Genomic DNA, 18,742 nt, shown 5'->3' with positions numbered 1-18,742 from the left:
ACAATATAATTAGTAAGATGTGCTACGTACATTCAAGAGAGAGTTCTTAGTTGAGAGTGACTGACGTGTTTTACTTGTGTTCCAAGGTTTTTATATATTTTTAGGAAAGTGCAGGTGTTCAGTTCACTTATTGTAAACAAGGCAATAAAACTAATTGCGGTAAATAAAATTATGGCAAAAGGATAATGAAACTGCTTGTGGAAAAATTGGCATATAAAGCAGGCCCAATACGATATACTGCTTGATAAGTAGTAGTTTTGCAGTGCAAGAAAGTTCGAAAACAGTAAAAGCAGTGCGGTTCGTGCACTTGCTAAACTTTTCTTGTTCGGGGAATCCCGCGTTATATTCAACGGATGGCACTAGTAAAATGGTCGCTAGAAGCGGGACCGGCACGGCGTTGATGCAAAGAGGCAGGCGCTGAAAAGCGCGGAGGAGTTCGCCAGGCCCGCCGCTAGGTCCGCTCCAAAAAGAGCCCTTGCACAGCAACAAACAAGGCGAACAAGATATTTCAAGTCTCTAGCTCTTAAAGGTTCTGATATCCTTGCGTTCATACATGCTGATCTGATCAAGAATATATTTACTTTATGGGGTCGCAGACGCTTCCTTCTGCCTGTTACATGCATTTACACCCATCCATTATAGCCTTTTACCAATAACCATACAACATATGCATAGATGACACAACTTCATGTGGACATTCAAAATAGTTTTTTAGAATTTTGATTGAATTTCAGCAAATACTATTGAAAATTAGTTTTTAAGGTCGATCCAATGCCAAACAAAGTATATTCAACCATTTTGCTGTATTATCAAGAATAGGAACTGTTAACATCTTAACTTCTTAGCTCTTACGATTTGATTTGTGTACTTATTATCAAACAGTCAGTCAGGGCACACTTCGATATAAATTTTGTCAAACAGATTTATGGTGATTACTTAAATACCTACATTGATTATACACACACTTAAATAAAACAAATGGGCGATTTGTTAGTAGATTTTTTTTTCCATTGTATTTTCATTGTCTTACATTGATTACAGACAGTTCTGTTATGATAAATATTAATCAACTAAGTTTCATTAGGATTTATTAAATGGATTGTGATTATATTATATAACAGTAAGATAATAAGGAAACTTCTTACATCATTTTTGAATTTATAAACCGTTGCATAATGTGTTGTACATAGTCTGGTCTAGTCCAAGTTCTGATAACTCAAGCTTAGATAAACTCTTTACCTACAACCTTTACCATATGCAATTTACCGAAATTGGATCCGCAGAGTGAATAGAACAAAAATGTATTCTCACTAAATAAGCTTTTGCAGTTATCATCGATCTGTAGAAGTGTTATATGTATGCATCTTCGGTATCCCGAAGAAAGTAGTTAAATCTTGTTACTAATTAAAAATAATATTTTAAAATATGCATTTAACTTGGACGGATTAGTTAGTATAGTTATCTATATGCAACTTTTCAACATCAAAAAAAGTATATATTTTTAATACATAATTATGCTATCCATACATATATATATATATATATATATATATATATAGTGTATATTTGATGCGGTACCTAACAATATTAAAGTCCGCAAAAGCAGAAAATAGTGGAAGTCATATTTGTTGATTCTGTCGCATGTTTGATTAGGAGTCTATTTAGATATACTTTTAGTATTGAAAATACCTTCACCCAACCATTCATTTGTATTATTAGCTATTTTATTAATACTTGAAAACCTGTAAGCTCTCCACAACTAGTTAATTAATGTGATCTTCATATCTCCTATCATTCATATATCTTTCATTTCGCTTATCTCCTTGTGTGTGGCAGTAGGAATGTCTTATAGAGTGGTTCGCTTGAAGATACTTCTTAACAAAGCTTGCTGTATTAATACGATTGGCCAATTAATAACCAAAAAAAAAAAAAAAAAAAAACATTCACATGTTCTTTGAGATATTAAAGGGCAGTATAGTGTTTAATGCAAATTAGAGAATCATACACATATATATGTACATATATCCTTGTAGGGGTACATATACATATGTAATTTTAAGGCACTTACATATTTACTCTATCAGCTTAAGACGCTATATCGTTAGATTAGATACATACATACATACATACATACATACATAAATACATATATACATATACATATGTTTGAAAGAAAAAAAATAATAGGACCCCAAGTTTTGGGTTGTTAAAGAATTTACAAGTGCCCATCCACATGAATGTCGATTCTGCTTTATGAACTAAAATTGATCAGATTTGCATTTAAATTTATGTTAATATTGCAAACTGTGTGGACATTTTGTCAGGCAATTGTAATTGGCACGTTTGTTAGTATTGCGTCATTTCGTATATAAATATTTATAAATGGGGCATTCACTTCAGAGAATTTACTAATTGGAATGGTTTACAATTTTGAATTGTGACTATAATGTCCCGGTAAGATTTCAGTTATATTTAATGATATGCTTTACAGTTATTTATCAGAGTGGTTGATAAAGTTAAATCAGCTGAAGAGTTTACTTCAAGATCTTAATTTGTAAAAGCAATTATGTATGTATTACTGTCAAAACTAAGTATTAATAACCCCACCCGAAACGTATTTTGCGCTTATGTGTTTGGCCGAATAATTAAAAAAACAAAAAAAAAAAAAATAAGGCTTGTGGTGGAGACAGTGCGCCGCCTACCATTTGCGCGGGGGCTGGGGCAACTGCTTTTCAGATTGAAAGATGCTTTGATGCGTCTCCACGTATTCGCTTTGCGTCTGAGATACGATGCGCTCCTCAGGTTGAACCGATTCGAGCTGAGCTAGCGTTAATGGCTGCAAATTGATAGGCAGAGCATTATTATATGGGCTTGGGACGTTATGGTTCCAGTACTCACCTGACGTGCCCGATAGGCGCGGGGCGTGCCCTCTGGCGAGGAGACTTCTAGCTCATCGGGTGCTGTCCAGTGCTCGGTGAATTCACTTGCGGAGCGAGCCAGTGATGGATGGCTGATTGACCGATGGAAGGAACGCCTGTCCTCGTCATCGTAGTACTGCATGTGATAATACGAGCTGGCATCGCTTACATTATCCAGATTATCTGGCTGTGGCCTGCCAAAATCAACGGTCACCTCAGACATTGATCGGAAGTCGTTGTGGTCCGTTTGGTATGAGGTGCGCGAGCTTCGTCGTGACCGTTGCGTATTGAACGGACCAGGCCCGGCACCAACACCCAATGGGCCACCATGTAGCGGTAATGTTGGATCGTTGCGTATGGTTCGCACGCTGGATCCACCGTCGCTATCATACTCGTATAGCGTGGGCAGGGAACTGCGCCTCGAGCGTGTGTCCCAGGGCTGCGGAGGCGCCTTCTTGCCACGCTTGGGGCCGCGCGTCTCCACGTCAGTATCGTCGTCATTGGGCGGTGCAAGGATGCGTATGATGACGTCCCAAGTCTGCGGCTCGAACATGCGTTCATAGCGCGTGTCCTGGCGGATACGTTCAAAGTCTTCACGCACAACAGCTTCTGTGAGCATTGTACGCAATGAAGATTGCGTGGTGATAATTTCCTTCCACTTGGCCCTATCATCATAGCTTATATTGTGCACGGAACTAGCATCGTCACCAATTTCTGATAGCTCAGGCTCCTCTAGTATGCGTATGAGGACATCCCAGTTGGGCACATCTTTGTCCTGTGGTGGCACCTCAATCGGTTTCATGTTTCCAACTAGCTCGGGGCTGGTCAACTTAAGCTTGTTATCGTGAATTTGCGCCGGTGGCTCAGCAGGCGGCAAACTTAGCTCGGTGCGCGCCATCTTGGGCGTCAGTGTAAGACCAGAGGCGCTAGAGATATCAGAAAAGTTTTCCCATTGCTGCTCTTCGCGCTGGCTCGGATAATTGCGCACCTTAACGTCGAACTTGGGATCAACAATCGGCGGAGGAGGAGGTGGCAGTGGCGCTTTCGGCTTACTCTTGTACTCGGTAACACGACGCTTGTGGCTTTCAATGTCTTCGATGGTTTTTTTCTCAGTAACCGTACGCAAATAGATGTCGTCCACTGTGTGCGATGTTACAGGCAGCACCGGGGATAGCACCACTGGCTCCGCTGGTACATACTCGTCCTCGTAGTAGTGCATCGATTCCACTGCACGACTTGTGTCATGTACTAGTCTTTCAGGTGCCTCAGAGGCTAGGTCTGTAATCTCGCTTGGCTCCGGCCCATCGGTGTAGTCAGACCAGGTTTCTGGGCGACCATCTACGACCTCATGATGCGTGCGTGTGTACACTGAGAACTTAGGCTCGGCTACCATGGGTAGCGGTTGTGGCTGCGGCTGCTGCGGTGCTGGATGCAGCTCCGGCACATAAGTAAATTGCGACTGCATCGTCTCTACTTGGGGCGGCAACGAGTCCATGGTCATGACACTTTCCCGATCTTCATATGCCTCCATAATGGTGGACAAATTGTTACGATCGGTCCGCAGCGTGGCCATGCTCTCCGTGTCGGAAGTGACGGGTGATGGAATTGGCGGTGGAGATTTCTTTACCCGGACCTGAACATCGAACTTCGGTGAACCAGCGGCCACCTCTTGTATAGAATTGGTTTGTCGGGAAACGGTAGTCATGATTGCGTTAGCTGCAGGTATTTCTTGGGTCGGGCTATAATGGTCACTATATATACTTGAAGTTTCTTGAACAAATGCTCGATTTTCAAAACTGCCCGCTGAACTGAACGGTAACGAACGAGTGTCAATCTCCTCGATTTCTGAATGCGATTCACTGGGATAGTCCGAAGGTATCAAGGCGCCTTCGCTGCCCGAGGAGCTATAGACGGCTTGGAGTGCGGCATGGGCGCGAGGTATTTTCACACCCTCGAATGCGCTAATATTGCCAGCACTGCTACCGCTCAACTTGGTTATCTCCGATCCGCTACCCATGCTCATAGGTAAACGCCGTACGACTGGTATGGGCCGGCTTCGCAGACAGTAGTAGGAGACGGCTAGGCCCAACAGCAAAAGCGTCAGGAACATGATAGCACAGATGATCATTAATATTTGTATGCCCTTTAGTGGCGGCTGGAGTACAGCTCCAGTGGCAATAGGATTTAATCTGCAAACACAAAAATGTTATTTCCAATGAGAAACCATCTTCTACTTAACACTGCTGCTACTACTTACATGGGTGCTGGCAATGCGGGTGGCAGTGAAGGCACCGGCGGCGGATACCGACAAACTATTGTGATGATCTCATCGCCATCCATTTCCAAATTGGCATGGAAGCGCACAATAATGTTGTTGGTGAACACGCGTGTGGGATTCTGTTAAAGTCACACTGAAATTATGAGTTGGACTGCGTGGACTTGAGAAATGATATGCTTACCTGTATTGTGCCACAGCCCTTAAGTGGGAGCTCCAGGCGATAGCTAAGTGCGCCTTTGCCACTAACGCGGCACGCGCTGCTGCGATCGTAGTCGGCCTGAATGATGCCATGGAATGGATCATTGAATTTGAGATCAACCTGCAGCAGCAATGGTTTAAGGTGAGTCTTGCTTGAATCTTTTCAGGCATAAATGCCACTTACTTGCATTGAACCTGCGGCGCAGTTGAGCGCTGCTTTGGTGCGATTCAGAAAAATCAAGGGGCTTATATCGTCCAACTTGGTTACCTGGAAAGCAGTAATAAAAAGTTTAATGAAAAAATAAACAGTCTTCCTATTACATATTGCGTGGGAAGCTTGCAATAAGGCAACAAGTTCAACCAATCCAAACCTTACACAATCCACAGAGCTTCCACAGATTATCATATTATATAAGCTACTAGTGTGGAATCGCATCACATGACTGAAGCTTCCGTTGAGGCTGGCTTTGACTGTGTCCTCGATAATAACAATACACGTTCATATGCATTCAAGTCTCTCAGCTCAAGTAATGGGGTTATTGTTTCTGGTGCCAACTTGTTTCATTGTTTCGCTTCGAATTGGCCCTATTTCTAAGCAAACTAGTCTTTCAGTTTCGAAGACTTGTTAAGTCCAACTAACACATTTGCTTTATATTAGCGTACTCAGCATATCAGAGCCTGCCAGTTTCGACAATTCTTTCATAATATAGTTATTATTGAATCAAACAGTCACAAACGAAAGTGTGAAAACAAATAATGTCGATTGTAATTGGATACCCGAAGATCGGAGGAAATTCAATTAAAAATCATCACCAGTCACCACGCGTCTCTTTTAAGAAATTAATATTCTTGATGCATCTAATTGACTTTTGTCCCTCCCATAATCTAAGAATTAAGAAGCCTCCAGCATTTGTACATTATTATGCAGTATCAGAGAATTACGAAGGCTAAAAGTTATTGCCGGCTCGGTGAGCAGAAAGCAAAAATCCCGAAAAGGGGTAATTCATATATATATTATAAAAAAAAAGTTATTTATAAATATGCATATGTAAATGTACATTTACACGTTCCCAAAATAATATATGCTTTGCATTCGTACCCAAATGCTAAGAATTAACTCCTTACCTTGCCATCCAGGGTCGCCTCCTCGGGCAGTCCGTTTGTAGAGTAGTTGCCGCTATCGCCATGTTGCACGTAATTGGATTGAGCCACTGTCTTACCGCTGAACACCAGCAACAGGATGGAGGTGGTAAGCAGGCAGCGCAAACTGCTGGACCACAGCGGCGATGGGTCTGACTGCATTTTGCTCAAACGTATCTGTGAAGAATGCAACACGACAAAGAAAATGTTAAGAAATAGCAAAATAAGCAGCCTGAAATGGAAAAGTGTGCACACAATAAAGCCCACAATATTCTGGCGATAAACCTAGCTTTGGGCTGCGGCCCACAGGTAGCGGCCCGTAAAGCTGCAATTGCCAGTTGGGGGAAACTCGAGTGCAGCTGCAGCTGCAGCTGCTCTTAGATACTCTTGTTATCTCTTGTTGCAGATCGGCGCAGCTGCATTCGAGCAACTTGCATTACGATCAATTATCGTCAAGTTGCCAAATTGGGGTTAGAACGACTAGGGCTTGTATCTAATTGTGATTGCTGACTAGCTATCGAAAGCAATGCAGCCGCTGACTGCTAAATGGATATGGATCACTTGGGAATAACGCTTGCCTCCAGGTGAATGCCAGCTTGATCAGCCAATGGAATTCTTATTTCGGTTATTCATACCATTCGTTGCCATCGCTAATGACTTCTGTCAACGACCTTCGCCCCAAATATGTAGTTGCCGCACACACAAATCAGACAAAAATGTTAAAAAAAAAAAAGAAACAAAAATAACACACGCACACATACATATAACTTCAAAGTTTCTCTCCATTCAACAACAATAGGTATAAGAACAACACATTTTTCATCGACTTCTTTCATCGCCAGTAAATAATAAGCAACAAAATTCTGAAGTTGTTGTTAATCGCATTCATGACTTTCTTCAACCTCAAGTAGCTCGAGATACAAACGGAGATTGGACTAGAAATGACAAAACGCCAAAAGGGCCGTGTATTTAGGTTTGTTGAACAAAACGAAATGATTCAATTTCAGATTGAGTTTGTGTAACTAAGAAATCTTATAGAGACTGACCACACGATGCAGTTGGAAATATAAAGTGGAATGGTCATATTAAATAATAATAAGTAGTTTTTATTGGATGCTAAAATGAACATATGTATTTGCTAAAAAGGCATGTAATCTGCTTTTGGGTGTATTGCATAAGGTATGCCTGACATACGCAACAACGAAAGCTTCACGCAACTGCAGACCATCAGATCGATGTATGTATGTAGACACATTCGTACATATACATACATACAGCTACGCTTACACATGCCAATGTGCTCTATCCACTAAAGTCAAATAAAAACTCCTACGACAGTTTCGCCATATTTGTCAGACAGTCGCCTTGAGCAGTCTGCGCAGCTGCAATTCAAGAAAACGACGTCAAGAAAAATGTTAAAAGCAAATCGAGTTGCTTTGTGGCTCAAATTCTACTTGGCTTGAGCATTGGTTGTTCAAACAAGTTTTTGCCAAATGGCCAATACAAACACACAAGCACCCTAAACAGGTACAGCTGAAAACGCTCGTAGGAGAGCCTTCTGAGCAAGGTTTTACATAACTTGATGTATTTGCCTGGTGCTGGCTCCAACTAGGCTCGCTCTGGCTCTTCAAATTCCCTAACTAAAAGAACCAATGAATTCAAGTGCATCAGTATCTGTGTACTAGTATCTACATAAGTGCAAGTAATACATATACATGTACATACATACATATATCGCTAGCTCTTAACTGGATGTCACACAACGTTCGAGGTTTTTTTTTTTTGCATCATTTGCCTTTTGCAGATTTGAATTAGTCATAATGCTAATTAAATACATTTTGAAGGTTAAAATAACTGTATCCATATACATGTGTACGTAAGTACGTATGTATATACGTATAAACAGCAACAGTCTGCCAGTTGACCAAGAAATTTTAGCCGAAAATTGATAATTGACAATAAAATGGCTTAAATGGCAAAGGGCAGAGCGGCTCAGGTTAGAACACATATACATATGTATGTATGTACATAAATATTTAAAATCTACCCAAGTATAGATGCGTTTATAAAAGTGTCTGAAGAAACAGGAACAAAATATTCAATTAAGACAATATTCAACAATATTCAATAGTATTAGGAAACTTCTAATACATTTTGTGTGAAACACACACACACAAAACTGAAAAGAATACGCATTTGAAGAATTTACACACACACACATGCGTGCACTTACATACATGCATATATACATATATATGTAGGCATATTTATGTACAAACAGTGTACATGATTTCAGTGTGTAAATGTACGTTGTGTGGTATTGTAACTCGTACAAGCTCGAATGTATAGTTACATACATATGTATGTACATACATATGTTAGTACTTGCATATCTATATACTTGTTTGTTCATATGTATATATAAATATATATGAAAATATGTTCGTATGTACGTATGTCGCACTTATTGAAAGACTTGGCGCAACAATAAGCTCAGATGACGGCAATTTCGAGTAAAACTGGTATTTTGAATTGTCGTAGATTGCGTCTCTCTCGCTCTCTCTCTCTCTTTCTCTCTCTCTCTCTCTCTCTCTCTCTCTGCGTCTGCTCCTATACTCAGCTTGCTCGGCTCTCCTCTCGTACTGGCTTAATGATTACGTGACGCGGTAGACAGAGTAGCTGCTTAAAACTTGATGAAATGATGTCGCTGGTAAAGTTGTGCTAGTGTAATTACGAGTATGTCAGCCTCAAGTACATATTCATGTACATACATACATTGTGGTCTAATCCAAGCCAGCATCCCATGAGCCCAACGCCTGCTACATCCGTATCTATGTACATATATAAGACCCACAGACAGAGATAGAACAAAAGGCGGAGCCAGAACCAGAACCAGAAGCCCAGCCACAGCCGCAGCCTTGGCAACGGATTAGCAATATTCCGACCGTATGTTGCCCACACATCACATCATGCATGTACATATGTATGCGAGTATTTTTGTGTTTATTATCATATACATATGTGTATGTCCAAGTATCTATGTGCATATGTGGAGGAAATTCTTGAGGTACGGATGCGAACGAAGTTAAGTTGATCGTAGTTATATTGAAATGAAGTACTCTGAAGCACTTGGGAACAAACACGAGATTCAATTAACTGATTACGCTTAAAAAAAGCGTAGGAAAACCTTGTCTACTACCACTGTCTCGAAGGTATTCGTGGTCATGAACTTCTGCACTCTCTAAGAAATACAGAGATTTTATTGAGATCTCAGTCTTTGAATTCTCTGGCTTCAAACTGATATGTACACGCATATGTCTGCATTTAGGTAACTCGATGTGATTATATATGTATGTATCATGTATTTTGATCCAATTTCCAGAGAGTTCGTGGAGACTTATGACATACCAAGCAAATATATGTTCATACATATATGCATAGTAATAATAATCCATTAATAGTATGTCATAGCACTTTGGTACGTACATATACCGTTTAATTTGTATGTATTCATGTTATAATGTACATTTTTTAAACACACAAAAAATACAACAAAAAAGAGCTTGCAAATCGAGGCTAAAAGCCCCTTTGCATGCAACATTGCAACATTAATCAACGGTGAAATGGTAAAAATATGTAATATTCAAAAAATACATATACAATATACAATAAATGTACATATGTGCAGATGCATTTGCTTGTAATTAGTAATTGGGGTATGCTACTAACGTATATGTAGCTCACTTTTCCTAGTCTTTACTGTACTATACTGAACGTTGAATATACATATGTATATACAAATGTATACATCAAGCCGTAAACAACAGAGTTTCGCAATGGTATTGCGGGAACTCGGTCTTGTACGAGTATAGCAATAGTTTTGTTGCTTTAAATTTGTTGAATATTTTTCGCGTCGCGCTTTGATGTTTTACTAGCGCGGTCGGTGGATCGTTCGTTAAAATGATTTTTTTAAATTTGTTTTATATATTTTTTTTTTTGTTGTCAATTCTATGCAAGCGGCTAATATTTGTCCGTGCCCGAACGCGCTCTAGTAGGTTACCTGCTTGCGACTGTTGCGGCCGTTTGCCATTTGACAGCGACTACCAAGCGTTTGGCGCTGCTCCACAGCGTCAGCCACTTCCGCTCCCGCTTCTGCTTTGGCTCTGGCTCCCACCTTTGGCCATGTTGGTTTACCATCAGACGAGCTTTGCCCACGTACCCGTATCTGTGCAATACATACATATTGCCGTTTGTTTGTATGTGTATACGTATACCTGTGCTGGTGTCTGTGAATTAATCATTCCGTTGACTCTCAGTCGCTCTCTACTCACTGACGCGGTTTTTGACTTGTTCACCAGTGCAGCTCCCGTTTCTAATCCCACCGTCCCCCGTCCCATGACCGCGCGACCAGCAGTGCGCAACGAATTTGTATAGTCAGAACCAGCTTAAGCTGACCTACGCCTCTCGTCTCCATCAGACTTGCCCGTGATCAACTAACCGAGACTCCAAGCTCTCGGACTGAGCTCTGATGGAGGGGTATCTCGACATAGCATCGGATTCGGTATCTGTACAAGTTTCTCTCGGCTTGTTGCCAAACCTGTTATTGTTATGTCTGCTTTATTTGCGTTGGCACTGGCTCAGTCTCTGGCTCTGTCTCTCACATCATTTGCTGGGTAAGCCGCTTGCCGTTTCTCAGCCAAGTTAAAAGTTTATGAAAAGTGGCTCGAAAAGAGCAAGCAATTGAGAGTTGCTGAGCGCCACGCTCTTGACTTTTCTTAATCGTTGAACACATACAATGCACACAACTACGATTGATAATGATGCTCAGATCGGAAAGGGTTGTTGTTTCTTGCTGACTGTGATGACTAAAATGCGACATTACTTACTTTGCTCAATTCAGTTTTGACTCATACTATTTTTCTTCGAAAAACCTATTAACCAAATATTTCTTCTATTTTCCAAAGCAATTTATGTGTCTACTTGTGGAAGACGCAGATATCTCTGACCCTGAAATGGGACACAGACTTACACTCTTAAAAACAGCAAAACATACCACACAGTATAAACTTGGGTATTAGAACAAAAAAGCTGACAGTTTCGATTTTCTGTATCTATTGAATCGTGTTAAGCAAGCAATATTAATAAAATTAACAAAATTTCTGTGCGTGCCATAGAATTAATTTTGATACGATTTATATCCATTTTCAACGAGTTCTAGATATTTTAAGAAATTCGAGTCATTGTTGTAACCATCAATTTAAGTTTTTCATACGCATTTACATACAAACTTATGCTCCTTGCTTGTGTAAGGTTTTGTGGTTCAAATTTTAGATATACATTTTTTAATTATTTCTCGTCGCTAGACAATTTAAATCTACCCGTATTATCTCGAACTCAAAGTCTAAAGTCAAATTTTAATAGATACATTTTAAAATCCATCAAACAAAAATAAATAACTTAAAGTTACAATCGACCCTTTCCATCCATGAAAGTCTTGTGGTGAGAATCTTATAGCCAAAAAAAAAACATTCTTTCAATAAGCCCGCATTTTCCATCCAAGAGCGGTGGATTTTTCCAAAAAACGTATCAAGTAAATTTTCACAATGCTTTGTGAAAATGAGTCTGGACACATTTTCCACAGCTGCGGATGGAATTTTCAAAATTGTTAACACATCTATTCAGGAAGTTCTTATGTAGTGCTTTGAAAATAAGTTAGAGGTCGAAGAACGAATCTTAAAACTTCACCCTTATAACCTTTTACCCTTTTTATCAAATAGATCTTTGAAAATGACTTTGAGGCCGATTGAATAGTAAACAAAAAAGTTTCATCTAAATGATGTCCATAATTTTTCAACACTTGCGGGTAGAAGCTCTAAAGGACCTACATTTCGGGGAAACAGTAGGGAATCAGTTACAATAGCCGAGTAGATCTAGTCATGTTCGTCTGTCTATCTAAATATATTTCATATTTATTCGTACTATCTGAAGTTAAATTTACCATACATATATATAAAAACGAACTAAGAACCAATAGTTGGAATTGAAAAACCACCTTGTTCATTAATTTCCTGCACGTTTTATCCTAGAGGATTAAATTTTGAAAAAAATTGAAAACTTTATTGTTCGATATGGCATTCAAGTGAGTATATACCATCACAAGGCTTTATAGCTTAAACAAGTAAGTGTTCTAGTCGACACGGAAATTCCCTAAACGGGGATCTCCTGTCCTAGGCTATTGATGCAGGGTAGGTTAGGTTACATATATGACCATAAGAGCATTCTACCCATTTTCAATGGGCTCAGGGTATAAAAATGAGTGGTTTCAATGTTTTTGAGTTATGCTTATAAGACCCAGCCTCAAAATCGAGTTATATCGTTATTTCGACAACAAATGATAAACTCCTTTTGCATATAATATGGGTGAGTATATATTCCAAATTGTATGTCTCTAGCTTTTCTCGTTCATACAGACGGACTTGGCTAAATCGAAACAGCTCGCAGTCCGGGTAAGGAGTACATAGAAATTGATGGGGCCGGACATGCCTCTTGCCTGTTATTGGTATTCAACATAATTTTATATATTCCTAATTAGTTGGTAAATTACTAAATAAGTAAGGTTGCAAAAAGTCTAAATTTGTTGCATAGTGTAATTATATCCTATGAGTAGGTATAGGTGCGTCATAAGCTGCACTCATTGGAAATGCTTCAGTTTCGCTAAAATAGAATTGTTGCTGTTAATGTACATGTACTTTAATTAACCGAATTAATCAAATCATTGAAAACATTACAGCAAGTGTTTTCTAAAGATAACAATTAAATTATTTAAATACACCCAGCCCTACCAATCGTCTTCAACATCACTTGAAATCTCTAGGCGGAAGCTAGTTTTGTAATCTTGTAGTTTGCGACGACAGTTTCTGCTCAGTGGATTGTTGCGCAGATCCACTAAAGCCAGGGAGTCACTGCTAATTGCTTCATCAGTATCAATCTCTGAAAGTGCCATTCGGGTTAGGTAATTGCTGTATTGATGCAACCAACGGTCGGGCGAGTGTACTTACCCAAAATGGCATTCTGTTGAGCATCCAAGGTGGCAAGCTTCTGAAGCTTAAAGACGACTTGAGGTAATGTTATAAACGAGTTGTGAGAGATATTTAAGGTGGTTAAAGCACTCAGATTGGCCAATTCGTCCGGCAGTTTTGACAATTGATTATATGAGAGATTGAGATCTGGAATGCAGTTATATTTTCGATTTCGTTATATTTTTCCGATCGATACAAATGACACTGGCTAATCAATCACCTGTTATTGCGCTGAATTTCAGCGCAAATTTTGGCGTCAGCTTCTTCAGCACATTGCCGCTAAGGTTGCACGTCTGTAGTATTGTATTCCGCATCAGGTGATAAACTGCATCTGGTATTTGCATCAATTCACATTGCGATAGATCTGAAAACCCCAAGATTTCGTATTTTATAGCTTGTATATATTGAAAATGGGTTATAATAGATATAGGCAAAGGTAAGCCCCATAAAGAGTACATATTCTTGATCAGCTTGTCCAACTGCGTCGATTTATCAATATTCGTTTGTCCATTTGTGTAAAAACGGCGATCTTGGAAACTTTAATTGGTATGCTCAGGACTTGAAGTTTGAAATATATATGCGAGCTTATCAGTTTTTGGCGATCCCAAATACATGAAATCGCTAAAATTGGATCTCGAGACTTGCTGTTTTAAGCATAGCTCGAACACATTTGAAACAAATTTTGAATGTATAGTTTACAAAGGTAATCCGTGTTGTATATGTGTTTTTTTTTATATGTGTGTCGCTAGGCAGCTAACGAAAACTCCACGCAAGGTTCAGGGTATCTCCTAGTCGATCACTTTAGCCTAAGCACATTTGTTAGCTGTATATGCAAACATAAATACGTTTATTAATTTTTCCGATAAGTTAAATACACAAATACATGAATATATATTAACATTTTTATGTGTTAACAAGTCAACTATATATAGATCTATTTATGTAATCGTATGCATAAAAACATAAATAAGTCTATATTGTGATATTTACTTATGTATGTGCGTAGCTTCATACGTATACATAATATATACATATATATACGTATATATATATATATAGTGGGGAAAGTACATACATATGTCTGTACATATCTGAGAACCAAAACCCTTACCTAAATGAGAAGTTTCGGCTGCATTTTCACATCGCTCAATTACTTTAACCACCAAGTGCGCCATTTCCGTAGCATATGCCTAAAATGCGCACACAATGCGCTGTCGTTTATCAGCGGGTTTGTTTATAAAAATGTGATTGAGAGTATATATAGAAAACTCTAATAAATAGAGTATTTGTATGCACACATGTGCCATCAATAAATAGAAACAGAAATACAGAACCTAACGCACTTCTATCTGGCCCAACACTAAATGTTTGATATTGCCATGTACACTAGCCGAGCGCCTAGGCTGAGAGAGAAAGAGCGCAACAGAGCAAGAGTACACTGTTCAGCAAAGAGAAGCGGCAACATAATCAGACCGCAGGTAAAATGCACACAATTTTAGATTTCTACACGCTCTTTTTTGTTTGGCTCTTTTCTGCTCTTGGCATAAGCAGCTTCAGCAAAAACGATGACCTACACAAGAATGGATCATCATCATTGTCACTTTAGTACGATGAACGCATTAAAAATAGGTAAAAAAAACAAGGGTATAGTGGCTTGTGAAAATGTATGTAACGGCGAGAAGAAAGCATTTCCGACCCCAAAAAGTGTAAACATAAAGTGTGCCCGTATGTATGAACGCGTCGATCTTAGAACCTATAAGAGCTAGACACTAAACATTTTAAAGTTTGTAGTTTCTTTCGAATGATAAACTTGTCTCGTTTTCATTCAATCGATCAAAGCCAATATCGTAATTTATATTATATTATTTGGAAACTTGACTTTTAATAATGCGAGTTATATCCCTTTTTTCCATTTAATATGTAGAAGCGTGTTTTTGGGTTTCTTGCTATAGCTTGATCAAGCGAGCTTGGTAGATGATGGTCCAGGGTATTTCTTAGTCGGGCAGTGCCGGTTAGAGCACTGTTGCTATAATTTATTTATAAAAAAAAGCAAATATTGTAAAGCTAAGGCGTATGCTGCTTCTGGTTTTTGGTAGGAAGTGTTTAGGGTATCTCCTTGTCGTGCACTTTTTCATTTCTGGCTTGTTGTTATATTTTATTGTACACAGATAAAATGTTCCAGCTCATACATGTCGGAAATACATACATTAATGCTTGAGTAGAAGCAAGAGTGCTCAAGTCAAAAGTACCCGACTAGAAAATACCCTGATCCTTCTATCAAACCCAGAGGTGGTTCGCGAGTGCCAGAAAAAGCACCTTTTTTTTTGTCAACATAAAAAATATATATTAGCAAGAAAATTGATTATATCAATCAATTTCATTAGTACTCACTTGAGCTTCTGCCTACATACAAGAATGTACTTTAATTAAATCCATTCTGTATTCAGTGTATAATCAGAATTTGGGGTCGTTTGGCTATTATATACATAATATTTCAACAAGTATTCTCCACACTGGCTGGTGCTGATTTCCAGAACCCCGCCTTAACCCCAGCTCTAACAGTCTAGTCAGTCTGTCACTTACAACAGTTTCATATATTTACAAATAAAAACTTAGGAATACCCCGTAAATAGACGGGGTATATATGCACACATGTATATGTATAAATATATTCAATATATATGTACATATATGAAAATGAGGAGTAAATGTAATATTTTTCAAAGCCAAATGTCGAAGAGTGCTGAAACTTCTGCATGTCGTAGTTGCATGTAGTTGAACTTTCTTTTTTTAACTATTTTAAATTTGAGTCATTGAAAAGAAAATTTGTGAGTAACTAAGAAGCGTTGCAATGAAATCAAATGAATTTGACGCAATCTCGACCGTTAAAGAGAAAACAGACGTTTTTATATATCTACGTACATATATAGCTTATTATTGAAACAAAACTCAGTGCGCAATAACTGAAATTGGCTGTGGGCCAATTTGTTTATGTTTTGAAAATACATTTTTACAAATAATAAATGTGTAACAGCTAGAGTTGGGTGTATGTCGTGATTGCTTTCGTGACACGAAAACGCATTACTAAACGCGATGTGACGATACAGCAACTTAAGAGGGTATATGATTTAAACCAAACTAAGTCATATTAATATAGTCGCAATTGTGACCCAAAAAAATCGATCAATCAACAACAAATCAACCGTGTAAATAATTTACAACACTGAGAAGGCCTAGAAAAAAACATTCCTAAAATCTCAAAGATCTCGAGTCAGCTATACCTCCAGCTAAACAGTAAAAAGGTCGCTAGAAGAATCAACAATACTTTTTGGGGTAGGTAATGAGTCCGTCTGCCTGTTAAATGCATTTGCATATTCGAAATTATGGGCTAATTAAATTAAATTAGTGGAGAGTAGTATTATTAAAATTGAACATTTTTATCGAAGCATACATACATATATAGACAATGACAAGCTGTAGACCTCGTTGTCTTTTTTCCAAGAAAAATTATGAAATAATCAAAACATGTTAATAAATAATGCTCGAATAAGAGATATCCTGAACACAGCGCCGAGTTGTCAGTACAAAACAAGTATACATATACATGTATATACATATGGACGTATAAACACAAACACACACGTATACGCACAGGCAAAACGCTTTTTGCGCACTTTACAATGAGGCTGTGCATTTTTCTCAGTTTTTGCCATACAATGGAAAATGCATTTTTGAATAACATTGGTGTTTATCGACAGTTTCCTATGGAATTTCACGAGCTTTAATATGACAACAAAAATTCTGTATAAAGAAACGAAAGGCTTTAATCAGCTCCAATATATGCTCATACAATCCACTTAGCTGTTGCATACATCTCCACCTAAACATATGTTTTTTCCTATCCATTTGATAAGACAAGTTGCGCCTTTCCTGTTGCTTTACCCAACGCTGCGTGCTTGTTTCCGAATTAAGGTGCGTGTCACGCATTAAAAGCGTAACTTGCATCATCCCTATTCCGCGCCACCTTGTATTTTCTTTACAGATGACACAATGGTCTTTTCAAGACTACGCTCATATATCTTACCTAGCATGTGATTCTCCTTAGCGTCTTCACAGCGTTGCACCACTCGTATAACTCCACGTCCGGCAATTGGCGAGAATGTAACTATGCCGCCAATTCTGGCTATATGTGGAGGTATACGGGGATCTACTTCTGTGTCCAATGCTACTTCATTGCTGGAGGAGTCCGATTCCCCGCTGTCATTGTTGCCATTGCCATTTGAACGATCCTCACCGTTTCCCCCTCCACTGTTGTTGGAGATGTTTGTAATATCATTGCCGAAAGGACGCATGTTTGCTAATTGTTTGCTTTATTGTGATCGTTGTATTTTTACGGTCTACTATTGGCGCAACACAGGAGTTCAAAAATTGAAGATAATTTCAATTTATTTCACGTTAGCTCCAACACCAAAAAAAAAAAAAAAAATTTATAGATAACAGCGAATAAATGATGTTATTTTATGCACTCAATAGAATAAATTGAAAACGATTTTAAAAATTTTTGAATTAAAACGCGAACTTTTCAATAACCAACTGAACGTCACTCTCTTGCGCATTGAAATATTGAAAATGCTTTTTACTTTCGGTTTTTATAGCACGGAAGAATAAAGAAAAACTGCGCATAACAAAACAAATGAAAAATAAAATGGCATGAAAAGCAACAAATAATGAACCAGAAATTGGGATTACTCCCGGCAAGAAGTATCTCAAATACTCTTCCCAATAATATACATACTACTATCGACACCTCATAGCCTGAGTGTCAAAAATCGTTACGGATATATAATGACACAAGTCAGATTGAAACGGACATCCAGTCATCCCCATTATGAAGCATTATATAGTCGAAGATATATAAATGCATGAATGTATGAAAAGGCGTCCTTAAAATTGTTGTTGACATTAACAGTCGAGATTCCAATGTTGCCCTGACATGCAATAGGCATAGTATAAAGATTTTGATTTTCAATAAATGCAGGAATCTTAAATTTTGAATGTTTTCGAATTGTATTTAGCTGATCAGTTCCATAAATACTGCCATATCATTAGGACTTTTTCACGGAAAGGGT

At 38.5% G+C, this 18,742-nt stretch overlaps 2 protein-coding genes across 7 annotated transcripts; both read right to left on the bottom strand.

Annotated features, from left to right (window-relative positions):
* Positions 1-986: 986 nt before the first annotated feature.
* Positions 987-10,946, bottom strand: pot (papillote). Of its 5 annotated transcripts, none has more exons than XM_070207145.1 (7): positions 10,809-10,946; positions 6,520-6,711; positions 5,579-5,662; positions 5,378-5,515; positions 5,176-5,315; positions 2,899-5,107; positions 987-2,836 (listed from the first exon to the last, which is right to left on the bottom strand). In XM_070207145.1, the coding sequence occupies exons 1-7, from the start codon at positions 10,929-10,931 to the stop codon at positions 2,699-2,701; spliced, it is 3,024 nt and encodes a 1,007-aa protein (XP_070063246.1). In that variant the 5' UTR covers positions 10,932-10,946; the 3' UTR covers positions 987-2,698. The 5 variants fall into 5 exon arrangements, with proteins under 5 accessions (XP_070063246.1, XP_015026402.1, XP_015026400.1 ...); XM_015170916.3 differs by lacking the exon at positions 10,809-10,946 and adding an exon at positions 10,595-10,698; XM_015170914.3 differs by lacking the exon at positions 10,809-10,946 and adding an exon at positions 10,279-10,591.
* A 2,322-nt stretch (positions 10,947-13,268) lies between these two features.
* Sclp (leucine rich repeat containing protein 20 sclp) lies at positions 13,269-18,224 on the bottom strand. Of its 2 annotated transcripts, none has more exons than XM_002055494.4 (4): positions 17,698-18,224; positions 13,834-13,977; positions 13,593-13,760; positions 13,269-13,524 (listed from the first exon to the last, which is right to left on the bottom strand). In XM_002055494.4, exons 1-4 carry the CDS (start codon positions 17,963-17,965, stop codon positions 13,373-13,375), a joined length of 732 nt encoding a protein of 243 aa, XP_002055530.1. In that variant the 5' UTR covers positions 17,966-18,224; the 3' UTR covers positions 13,269-13,372. The 2 variants fall into 2 exon arrangements, with proteins under 2 accessions (XP_002055530.1, XP_015026399.1); XM_015170913.3 differs by lacking the exon at positions 17,698-18,224 and adding an exon at positions 14,725-14,937.
* Between the last annotated feature and the right edge of the window lie 518 nt (positions 18,225-18,742).

The sequence above is a fragment of the Drosophila virilis genome, chromosome X, assembly GCF_030788295.1.
Source record: "Drosophila virilis strain 15010-1051.87 chromosome X, Dvir_AGI_RSII-ME, whole genome shotgun sequence".
Lineage (NCBI taxonomy): Eukaryota > Metazoa > Arthropoda > Insecta > Diptera > Drosophilidae > Drosophila > Drosophila virilis.
Note: the sequence above shows the minus strand (reverse complement) of the source record. Positions and strands in the feature narration are given on the sequence as shown.

Bases quoted from the DNA above. Each gene is read 5' to 3' on its own strand.
- pot (XM_070207145.1), bottom strand. From the start codon at position 10,931: ATGGGACGGGGGACGGTGGGATTAGAAACGGGAGCTGCACTGGTGAAC. The intron at 5,316-5,377 runs GTAAGCATATCA...TGACTTTAACAG, and splicing joins AGGGCTGTGGCACAATACAG to AATCCCACACGCGTGTTCAC. The intron at 5,108-5,175 runs GTAAGTAGTAGC...TTGTGTTTGCAG, and splicing joins CCCGCATTGCCAGCACCCAT to ATTAAATCCTATTGCCACTG.
- Sclp (XM_002055494.4), bottom strand. From the start codon at position 17,965: ATGCGTCCTTTCGGCAATGATATTACAAACATCTCCAACAACAGTGGA. The intron at 13,978-17,697 runs GTAAGATATATG...TGGGGTTTTCAG, and splicing joins TAAGGAGAATCACATGCTAG to ATCTATCGCAATGTGAATTG. The intron at 13,761-13,833 runs GTGATTGATTAG...ACTGCATTCCAG, and splicing joins GAAATTCAGCGCAATAACAG to ATCTCAATCTCTCATATAAT.